An 11,100-nucleotide genomic window follows, 5' to 3' on the forward strand; every position below is an offset into this window, starting at 1 on the left:
TTTTGTAGAGACAGAGTCTCATTTTATTGCCCCTGGTAGAGTGCCGTGGCGTCACACAATTCACAGCAACCTCCAACTCCTGGGCCCAGGCAAATTCTCTTGTCTCAGCCTCTTGAGCAGCTGGAACTACAGCGCCTGCCACAACGCCTGGCTATTTTTTTGTTGCAGTTCGGCCAGGGCTGGGTTTGAACCCACCCCCGCTTGGTATATAGGGCTGGGACCCTACCCACTGAGCCACAGGTGCCGCCCCCAACCAAGAGTTTGAAGTTGCTGTGAACTATAATTATGCCATGGCACTCTACCTGTGGTGACAGAGTGAGACCCTGTCTCAAATAAACAAAACAAAACAAAACACCCAAAAAACACACTTTGTTTCCCTCCCCTTGTTCCTCAGATCTCACGAAGTTTTTGGGAACTGAAATTCATACCCCAAAGACTTGCAGTCTTTTTTTTTTTTTTTTGGCAGTTTTTGGCCAGGGCCACTAGGTTTGAACCCACCATCTCCGGTATATGGGGCTGGCGCCGTACTCCTTTGAGCCACAGGTGCTGCCTAAGACCTGCAGTCTTTCTAATTAGATATTTAGATTCCTGGGCCACAGGGTCTAATAGTCCATTGATTCTAGGACACACACTTTCACACCTCTGAAATCAGAGAGCATCTTCCAACAATTGATGATGCATCATGGTTTAATTGGCAGCTTTGTGGGTGTCCGTGTGTTATGTGAACAATGGTGTAGTTTATTGCTGATGGCGTCTGAGGTTGGATGCAATAGGGCTATTTCCTCACATCCCCTTTGACCAGCTTCTTACAGCTTCTGGCTCCACACAAGCTGTTCTTGCACACTCAGTTGCAAAGAGAAACAAACCTCTGAGGGCATTCAGAATTGAAATGACCTGGGTTTAAAGCCCAGCCTAGCCACTGTATGATCTTGGGCAAGTTCTTCAACATCTCTGAGCCTTATAATATTTGCTTTTAAATTAAGGACAGTGGCTCAGTGCCTGTGGCTCAAGTGGCTAAGGCGCCAGCCACATACACCTAAGGTGGCAGGTTCGAATCCAGCCTGGGCCGCCAAACAACAATGATGGCTGCAACCAAAAAATAGCCAGGTGTTGTGGTGGGTGCCTGTGGTGCCAGCTACTTGGGAGGCTGAGGCAGGAGACTCGCTTGAGCCCAGGAGTTGGAGGTTGCTGTGAGCTTTGATGCCATGGCACTCTACCCAGGGGTCAGCTTGAGGCTCTGTCTTAAAAATAAAATAAAATAAAATAAGGATAGTGACGTTCATTTGGTGCAAAAGTGTTTGACACAAAGCTTCTATTTTTTTCACAAAGCTTCATTTCTTCGTCGTCTTCTTTTTTTTGAGACAAGAGTCTCAAGCTGTCACCCTGGGTAGAGTGCTGTAGCATCATACCTCACAGCAAACTCCAACTCTGGCTCAAGCAATCCTCTTGCCTCAGTTTCTCTATTTTTATTACAGATGGGGTCTCGCTTTTGCTCAGGCTGATCTCAAACTTGTGAGCTCAAGCAATCCACCCGCCTTGGCCTCCCAGAGTGCTAGGATTACAGGCATTAGCCACCTCTCCCAGTCCTTTTTTTTTTTGAGACAGAGTCTTACTTTGTCGCCCTTGGTAGAGTGCCCTGGCGTCATAGCTCACAGCAACCTCAAGCTTTTGGGCTCAAGCAGTTCACTTGCCTCAGCCTCCTAAGTAGCTGGACTACAGGTGCCCACCACAATGCCTGGCTATTTTTAGAGGCAGGGTCTCACTTTTACTCTGGCCAGTCTTGAATTTGTGAGCTTGGGCAATCCACTAGTCTTGGCCTTCCAGAGTGCTAGGATTACAGGAGTGAGCCACTACACCCAGCCTCATTTCTTCTTGAAAGTGCTTTTACATCCATTCCATGTGGTTCTCTTCATGAACTTGGGAGGTCTGCAAAAGTGCCCCTGCCTGCTTTTAGATTGCTGCTGAGAGCTCACCTTCTCCAGGTCCTTTCAACACTCCTTCCTCTATGTACTTCTCATCCCTTCATACTGCCTAGTGTAGCTCCCAGCTAAAGATGAGGGAGTTCCAGAGTGCTCTATGGCTGTCCCTAGTGATATATGTATTTTTTAAAATTTCACATGTATGTTTGACCCTTCCCCACTATCAGTGTGATTTGGGAAACAGCTCTTTAACCTCTTTGCCGTAGGATTCTCATTAGTAGAACAATGATAACATAATTCAAGACAGCTACCACTTATGAAATGTTTACTATGTTAGGCATAATCATCTTACTGTTGTACAGATGAGAAAACTGAGGCTTACACGTTAATTGATGAGCCCATATGCTAGCTAATGAACGGGCTAGAATTTATACATTGACCCTAACTACTTTTAACTTTTCTCTACACAGCCTTTTCAAAAGCCCTTCCAATTCTATAATTAAATGATTCTGTGTTTCTTTTTTTTTGTTTGTTTGTTTTTTTTTGAGACGGAGCCTCAAGCTATCCTCCTGGGTAGAGTGCCATGGCATCATGCTCACAGCAGCAACCTCCAACTCCTGGGCTCAAGCAAGTCTCCTGCCTCAGCCTCCCAAGGAGCTGGGACTACAGGCGCCCACCACAACGCCCAGCCATTTTTTGGTTGCAGCCATCATTGTTGTTTGGCGGGCCCGGGCTGGGGATTCGAACCTGCCACCTTAGGTGTACATGGCTGGCGCCTTAGCCGCTTGAGCCACAGGCGCCGAACCGATTCTGTGTTTCTTTCTCCTCTGCATCAGTACCTGAGATAGGGTAAATTTCATTATAAAAAGAGACAGCAAAGTCATTTGTAAAGCAAAGGATGTCCAACAATCTGTGTTTTTTCCTGTGTTCCTCAAATGATGAGGCCTCTAGTCACCAATGTCATGTCTTCGTTTTAGCTGTAAGAAAAAAGAGTGTCTGAAGTTGTGCCAAATCAGGGGAAGTGAACCTGTTAACAGCCCTTCAAACCCAGGTGAGGAGAAATGACCCAGTGCCCATGCCTGATGATGCCCTCCCTCACACCCTTTCCCTCCACCCACCCACCCCTGTCCTCTGACTGCCATCTGCTTGGTCTCCAGACACCTCAGTGCTGCTGCCTCTGGTGATCTTCCTTGGTCTTTGCCTTTTGTCCCTCCTCTTCATCTGTTTAATGTGCCGCTACCAGAAGTGGAAGCCCAAGCTCTACTCCATTGGTGAGTGGAGCCTCTGGGAGGGGAAAGGGTGCTGGTGAGGTGGAAAGGATACGGGAGGAGGTGGGTGGATACGGGAGGAGGTGGGTGGGTGAGGTGAATGTTTGTGGAGGGAGGTGGGGCCTGTTCCCTTAGTTTTCTGCTGAGGACCCTTGGGCAGGAGATCGACTAGATAGCTGGTGAAAAGTCATGCTGCATGAATAGTTCTCTAGTCCCTGGGGCCATATAGGCCCTGAGGCATGTCACCACAAGTCCCCACTGCTGGCACCAGGGCTGAGAAGGGAAGTGAAATTTATGATGCTTTGCTTTTATTCTCTCCCTGCCCCGCAGTTTGTGGGAGACCAACACCTGAAAAAGAGGTAAGATGAAACCAAGCACTGTCCTACTGTCCTCAAACCCCCCCCCGCCTGTTCTTTATAATCTTGTCATACCCAAGTCTCCTGGAATCACCTTATATTCCCGGGACTCCTCAAATTCCCCCCCATCCAGTATAAAGAGGTCTTGGGGCTGTTTCTCCACTTTCTCACTAATACTATGGTTTCTTTCTTTCAGGGGGAGCTTGAAGGAATTACAACTAAGCCTCTGGCCTCAGTTCCGGGCTTCAGTCCCACCTTGGGCTTCACTCCCACCTCGGCCTTCAGTCCCACCTCGGGCTTCAGTCCCACTCCGGGCCTCAGCCCCAGCCCAGGATTCAGTCCCACTCAGGGCTTCAGCCCCAGCCCGGGCTTCAGTCCTATCCCCTGCCCTACCTTCACGCCCACCCACACCTTCATCCCCAGTTCCAACTACACACCCATGACATCCCCCAGAGAGGTGGCCCCACCCCACCTGGGGGCTGAGCCTATCCTCAACACGCCCCCGGCATCCACCCTCAGTCCCACCCTTCTTCAGAAGCCGGAAGACACTGCCCATACCCTGCGCTCAGACAGTGAGTTCCCTGGGTGACGGAGCTGGGGGCTGGGGGTGTTGGGGCCGGCGGAGCTGCGCGCACCGGACTGGGAGCAGGGTAAAGGATGGGGGTGGGGCTGCCGCCCAAGGTTGACCGCCTCGCTTATCCCGCAGCCGACCCTGCCATGCTGTACGCGGTGGTGGACGGCGTGCCCCCGTCGCGCTGGAAGGAGTTTGTGCGGCGCCTGGGGCTGAGCGAACACGAAATCGAACGGCTGGAAATACAGAACGGGCGCTGCCTGCGCGAAGCGCACTACAGCATGCTAGAGGCCTGGCGGCGGCGCACCCCACGTCGCGAGGCCACGCTGGAGCTGCTGGGCCGCGTGCTCGGCGACATGGACCTGCTGGGCTGCCTAGAGGACATTATAGAGGCGCTGCGCGGCCCCGCCTCCCTCTCGTCCGCTCCCCGCCTCCCTCGATAAGGCCAAGCCCCCGCGGACACCGCGGACGGCCGAAGGACGGTCTTGCCTGACGCCCTAGACCCGAGCTTTTCCTGGAGAGGAAGAGTCCGGGAGGGGTAGGCACTAGCAGGCTCCCGCTCACTTGGTGCTCCACCCTGTGTATACAGCTTTGTCAGCTGCCTGAGAACCACCCAAAGTCAGTGGGATGTGCGCAGGAGAGAGGTGCTCTGTGGTGCACTTGTGCTCAGGAGAGGCTGCTGTGGCAGCAACCCGAGTGAGTGGGTGCAGGGATAAGGGCACTATGCCTTACGCTTTTTTTTTTTTTTTGACAGAGTTTCACTCTGTTGCACTGGATAGAGTACCGTGGTATTACAGCTTACAGCAACCTCAAACTTTTGGGTTCAAGCGATCTTCTTGCCTCAGTTTTAGAAGGGACTGGGTCTAGCCCTTGCTCAGGCTGGTCTCAAACACATGAGTTTAAGCAATCTGCCCACCTCGGCCTCCCAGAGTGCTGGGATTATAGGGGTGAGCCACCATGCCTGGCCTGCCTCATGCCCATTTGGGGCCCAGCAAGGCTGTCCAGGGTCGCTGGTTGGTCTCCGAGCCTCTTTCACAGTAGATAAGCAGACATGTTACACTAATGGAAGCTTGGCACCCCTTTGCCCCCTGTCTGGACAGCACAGAGCAAGCTGAACTGTCCCAAGGCAGGGGCAAGCACGGAACAGTGGGGGCCCCAGCTGGATCTGTGGACTTTTGTAAATACACTAAAACTCTGAAATTAAAGCTGTGCTACTGAGGGAGTGGTCTGTCCATGGGAGGCTCCGGCAGAGGCTGACATCCTCAAGGGTGGGATGGGAAGAGCCCTGAGCTAAGGCAGGTAGCCCACCACCAACATGCCAACTGACAGAGGTGACTCCTGGGAACAAATTTCTCCTTCCCACCCTCATCCCATGCTGACTGGGCAGTCACTTTTATCCATAACTTTATGTAGGGCTTGGGGTGTCTATGGTACATGAATTTACAGTTCTTCACCCTCAAAGTCTCCAGAAAAGGAGGCAAGGTGCCTGGGCCAGGCTTCTTATTGGAAAATATGGTCCTTGAGGTAGAGTCCAGGGTAGGGGGGTGACCAGCACTCTTGTGGGTAGATTTCCTCTGAGAGAAATGCCAAAGGTCCTTAGTGTTCCTCATACTTCTCTGAAAAGACAGGAGGTAAGTGTTAGGCCAAGGTCAATGGCAATGAAGGAAGGAGGCAGAGGGCCCTTCCCTACCTCCACCCTGGCTGTGTCTGGCATTGTCCTCTTTCTGTACTACCACCTAAACAGGCCTCCCGCCATTTCCCCTCCCTTGCCAACTTCCTTTCAGCACTTACGATGTGGACAAGGGGGTGTCCAGTTGTATGATGTGGCGCCCCCGCATCCTCCGCAGTTGGGCCTGAGTTAGCTTCCGAGGCCTGTTGTCTCTAGGGTCCGGGGCGCCCTCTATCCTTTGGCTGGCCAGCTCCTCCCGGATCTCTCTGAGCATGTCCTCAGCCCGCAGGTGATGGGGAGAGGCAGTGCAGTCAGGTCCTAGGAAGAGAGGCCCCTCTTCTTCCTCATCCCCTGAGGACTCCCAGGGGCTCTCCCCAGCAGAGTCAGCATGGGTTGGGGAGTGGGGGAGCTGCCCCCGAAGTCGGGCCCGGTGCAGGGTTTCCACCACCACATTTCTGCCCATCGATGTCCCATCTTCTTCCTCAGACCAGGTTGGTGGGTCTCCCCTGGGAAGACTGCCTCCTCTTCGGATCCCTTCTGGCAGTTCGGGGGCACTTCGGCGTTGAAGAGCTTGGGGGTCAGGAGGCTGGGGGCGCAAAGGAACATCTCGCAGGTCCAGGGTAGAGAAGGTGAGGCGAGGGTCCCGCCGAAGGGCCCTCTGTCGTAGTCGGCTCAGAGGGGAGTGGGACCTCTTGGGGGAGCCTGGGATCAGAGTGCCATAGCCAGAGTCTGAGGTATCATCTGGTACAGAGGGAGCATCTTCATCCGTGTCTTCAGTCACCACTAGGTGGGGGATGATGGCCGAGAGCTCAGAAGTCCTACAATTAACAGCAAGTAGTCAGTCTGATGCTTCAAGTTCAAGTCCAGGAAGTCTCCCCTGTATCTCCTTTACATTGCCCTGTGTTGTTCTCATCTGGTGGCTAGGCTGCAAGCTCCTAGAAGAGTGCAGGCTATCTCTAAGACATTTTGTCCACAGGACCTGGTCCAGGACCTTGTATCAAGGAGATGGATGGGCATTTGCTGAGCAGTTCCTGAGGTTATTCCCCTGTGACAGGTTCTTTTCTCCTTAACCATCCTACTAAGCAGCTGTGTTATGCTGTATGAACCTCTCACCCTTCAGGGGTCTGGACTAACTGAATCCTGGCAGCCCTGACGTTCTGCATGTCCATACCCTCCGTTCCCTCTCTAGTCAGTTCATCAGGAAGGTCACACGTTCCCCTCTAGGGTATGCCACATACCCCTTCACAAGGCTTCTACCACCCTGCAGCCTGTGTTCCTTTGTGTGTTCCCAAGTGGCACTACTAGGGCTGTAGTGCCACTTCTCAGCCTCTTGCGTCCTTCCTCTCCTCCTCCTTGGCTGGGGTCCCCCTACTTTAGGAGACCTAGTGGTTCATGTGGGTCTTACCTCCCCTCTGTGCTGCTCTGAGAGCCCTCCAGGGAAGGTGTGGAGGGCCTGGTGCTGGGGGACTCCCTGTCCTGGTCCCGATAGAGGGCCAGGAGCTCCCTCTTCTGTTGGACGTACTCCTCTGCCTTCAGCTTCTGTAGAGTGGCCTGGGGGCAGAGAAACTTTCATTAGTAAGAGCCCTTATTTATTGAGCACTTGCTGTATGCTAGCCACAAGGCTAAGTGCTTACATATATTATCTTATGTACCTCTACTTTACTGCTAAGAAATGGACAGTAAGTAACTCCCTGAGGCATACTTCTTAAAAAAAGAAAGTTGGGTAGTGCCAGGATTTGGTGACACCAAACTCTAGAGCTGGTGTTGGGGCTGGTTGGGGTGGACAGAATGCCCCTTTTCCTACCTATACTGTTCTTCCTTCTGCTCTTGATCCCTTGACAAACCATCTATCAGGTCTCCCCCTCCTTCAGGAAACTTCCCTGATTGGTGGTGATGGTGGTGTAATGATCTGAATTGTATTGGGCCCTCAGGTTGCTCCTTTAAAAGCATTCCTCTCCTACCCCCTGGGCCTCTGCCCTGAATCTGGGAGGAAAGGAGGGCAGAGTGGGCAGAAGCAGGTTTTGTCCTAGGCTTTGTCCTAGGTTTTGTCCACTGCTGTCCTTCACAGGAATGAAAGCAACACTGTCCCTAGAAGGATGAGAAGAGAACACATTGTATTATCTGTCTTCCTCCCTCAACGTTTTCACACAGGCACCATCAGAATTAAGTAGTGCCATTTGAGAAGAGGTTTTCAAAGCACCTTCACATGCCTGTGGTCATTGAATATACTCCATTGCCCTGTGGTGTGGAAAGCATGGACATTAGCCCATTTTACAGATGAGAAAACTAGACTTAAAGAGATGAAGTGACTTGCTCATGTGTACGTAGGTAGAGAGAAGCAGATCTGGGATTAGGCCTTGTCCTTTGAATCCCAGTTCACTGTACCACTTTTGAAAGGCAGTCTTGAAGGATAAAGAGTTTCTGAAGGACATTAGCTTGTGGAGGCAGAGGGATGGTGGTAGGTGGAGGCTTGGCAAAGGCAGGCAGTGGAGCTGCTGTGGGCAGCACTGTTATCAGTACTCATAGACATGGCATTATCATTGTTAAGATATTGACCTGCCTCCATGCTGGCTAGGACACAGCTGGTGCCTGGGCCTTCCCACTTCCCTGTGATCTGGCAACTAGAGAGCTGGCATCTGGCATAGCAGAGAACCTCTAGTCCCACTCCCTGTACAGCGCTCCATTCCAACTTGCTGATACCTGTGCTGTCCTAGTTGTTAATATGTTGAATCTCTCCCCAGCAGCTCTGGGGCACCTGGACTTTCCCTCAAGCCTCTGCAGAAATACTAAGGCAGCTGGGTCAGGACAGTAGACATGCTGGGAAGTGTGTGAACAGAGATAGGAAGATGATATTAGTTCTCTCTCCCTAGTTCTCCAGTCACTCATTTTGTAAATGATGGTGGTGCGAGGGTTCTTAGCAGCCTTGGAAGACTTGGTCTGTGGGCTGGACCCAGGGTGGTGCTGGGGACAGGAACCAGCAGGCCAGGGCCAGGCCCCAACTCCCCTTACCCTGGCCTCATCTCCCAGTTCAGTGTGAAGCAAAAAAAGGAAGGTGAGCTGCTGGAGTGGCCCGCTTATCCTTCCAAGGTGCCCTACCCTGCCCTTATGCCCCACAGGGCCCAAGAGCAGCCTTGTGTTTGGGATGCCCCCATAGGACTACTGTGTGGGAGAAAAGAACTGGAAGGCAGAGGGCGTTTCTGGGAGGACCAGCCAATGCCCTTTGCCACCCTATCCTAGGAAGGCGCAGAGAAGGGGGACGCTTATGCACTAGGGGGCCTATTTGAAGTGCCTCTTGCTATCCCAAAGCCTCTCCAGCAACCCTGGAGGATTTTCTCAGCTCAGATGGACAAGAAAAGAGACACATAGGGGGAGGACTCCAGGAAAGGAAGAGGAAATTGGTGCCTGAGCCAGAATATGATACCCCCCCAGAGCTGGGAAGAGGAAGGGAGGGCCCCAGTAGGAATCTTCTTTGTTTGGTGTTAAGGAAATGCCTCCTTTCCCCGAGGCCTCTGGGGCAGCTCTCAGATTCACTTGCACACCCCACACCAGAGCTCCCCAGTGCTGAACTAACACTGATAGATCTAAGAGGTGCCCACTGATCCCATCCCCTTCCCCAGTTAGTATCAGGCTGAGGGATGGGGTGCCTATGACGTTCTGGGCCTTCTGCCAAGCCTTTTGCAAGCATTATTCTCCCCTCTATATGGCAAGGCAGTTACCATGATCAGTGCAATTCTGCAAACCAAGTTCAGACTCAGAGAAGTGAAGGACCTCTTCTTCAGCCCCTGGCTCTTTCCCTGGGCTGCTTGAACAAGGTTCTCCTGCTTTAATGTCTTGGTGTCTGTCTCTGAAAGCTCTTTCTGTTTTCATCACTGGTTCCTTTTTTTCTTCCTCACCCACAAATATGAGCATTCCCTAAGATTCAGTTTCTTCCCCCTTGAGTAGCTAATTTTCTTTAAAAGAGTAAGCCATCACAGGGCTCGGCGCCTATAGCTCAGTGGCTAGGGTGCCAGCCACATACACCAGCTCTGGTGGGTTCGAACCCAGCCGAGGCCTGCCAAACAATGACAACTACAACCAAAAAATAGCTGGGCAGGCTTGGCGCCTGTGGCTTAAGCCAGTAGGGCGCCAGCCACATACACCTGAGCTGGCTGGTTCGAGTCTAGCCCGGGGCCCGCCAAACAACAATGACAGCTGCAGCCAAAAAATGGCCAGGCGTTGTGGTGGGCACCTGTGGTCCCAGCTACTTGGGAGGTGGAGGCAGGAGAGTCGCTTGAGCCCAGGGGTCGGAGGTTGCTGTGAGCTGTGATGCCATGGCACTCTACCCAAGGCGACAGCTTGAGGCTCTGTATAAAAAAAAAAAAATAGCTGGGCATTGTGGCTGGGGCCTGTAGTCCCAGCTACTTGGGAGGCTGAGGCAAGAGAATCACTTAAGCCCAAGAGTTTGAGGTTGCTGTGAGCTGTGATGCTACAGCAGTCTACCCAGGGCAACATGGTGAGACTCTGTCTCAAAAAGAAAAAAAAAAGAGTGAGCCATCACAGCCGGACCCACTAGGAATAAATCTGCAAGTCAACATCTCTGCAAAGGGGGGAAAACAATGGTCTAGCTCCTGGGGACTGCTCTGTGGTGGGGACTTGTAGATATTCTACTGCCCTCTTCAGTTTAGAAAGACTGATGGCACTACAGAGAAGGTCCCCAAAGCATGCAGTAAGAGACAATACCAGGAAAACTAATTTCAGTTTCAGCCTTCTTTGTTCTGCTGGCCAGGGAAAGAACTCCGTGCATATCTTGGTTACAGATCCTTATAGACCTTTCCTCTGTTAGCCTGGAGTGAGACTGCAGGGTGGTGGTGGGGTGTGCTAAATTATTTTGCATAGTAAAATGCTGGCAATTTTTAGTTGCCCTTGAGGGTTCTAAAGGGAGAAGGTGAAAGGGAAGGGGGCTGTCATGGGACCCCAAGGGAGAGGAGAAAGTTCTGAGGGTGATGGTAAGGAAGAGGCTGCATGCCAGTAACAGCTCTAGGAACACTGAGGCTTCTGCTTTTGTCCTTGTGTTTCTCCTTGAGCCATATAGCCTTCAAGAAAACTTAATGGCTTGGCCCCTGTTGCTCAGCAGTTAGGGCACCAGTCATGTACACCAGAGTTGGCAGGTTCTAATCCAGCCTAGGCCTGCCAAACAACAATGACAACTACAACCAAAAAATAGCCAGGCGTTGTGGCAGGTGCCTGTAGTCCCAGCTATTTGGGAGGCTGAAGCAAGAGAATCACTTAAACCCAAGAGTTTGAGGTTGCTGTGAGCTGGGATGCCACAGCACTCCAC

The 11,100-nt window shown here is 52.0% G+C and overlaps 2 protein-coding genes across 2 annotated transcripts in view; one reads left to right on the top strand and one right to left on the bottom strand.

Annotated features, from left to right (window-relative positions):
* Positions 1–4,916, top strand: part of TNFRSF1A (TNF receptor superfamily member 1A) — a 15,864-nt gene extending 10,948 nt beyond the window's left edge. The window contains exons 6-10 of the mRNA XM_012809363.2: positions 2,897–2,970; positions 3,077–3,190; positions 3,518–3,546; positions 3,740–4,115; positions 4,250–4,916. Coding sequence (XP_012664817.1) covers positions 2,897–2,970; positions 3,077–3,190; positions 3,518–3,546; positions 3,740–4,115; positions 4,250–4,557 — 901 coding nt within the window. The 3' untranslated portion in view covers positions 4,558–4,916. The remainder of the gene's footprint in view (positions 1–2,896; positions 2,971–3,076; positions 3,191–3,517; positions 3,547–3,739; positions 4,116–4,249) is intronic.
* A 241-nt stretch (positions 4,917–5,157) lies between these two features.
* The window catches only part of PLEKHG6 (pleckstrin homology and RhoGEF domain containing G6), an 18,243-nt gene continuing 12,300 nt past the window's right edge, over positions 5,158–11,100 (bottom strand). Inside the window, exons 15-17 of the mRNA XM_003796414.2 lie at positions 7,189–7,334; positions 5,906–6,601; positions 5,158–5,730 (exon numbers count right to left, since the gene is read on the bottom strand). Coding sequence (XP_003796462.1) covers positions 5,721–5,730; positions 5,906–6,601; positions 7,189–7,334 — 852 coding nt within the window. The 3' untranslated portion in view covers positions 5,158–5,720. The remainder of the gene's footprint in view (positions 5,731–5,905; positions 6,602–7,188; positions 7,335–11,100) is intronic.

The sequence above is a fragment of the Otolemur garnettii genome, unplaced genomic scaffold (assembly GCF_000181295.1).
Source record: "Otolemur garnettii isolate 467f Iridium unplaced genomic scaffold, OtoGar3 scaffold00104, whole genome shotgun sequence".
In the NCBI taxonomy this organism is placed as follows: Eukaryota; Metazoa; Chordata; class Mammalia; order Primates; family Galagidae; genus Otolemur; species Otolemur garnettii.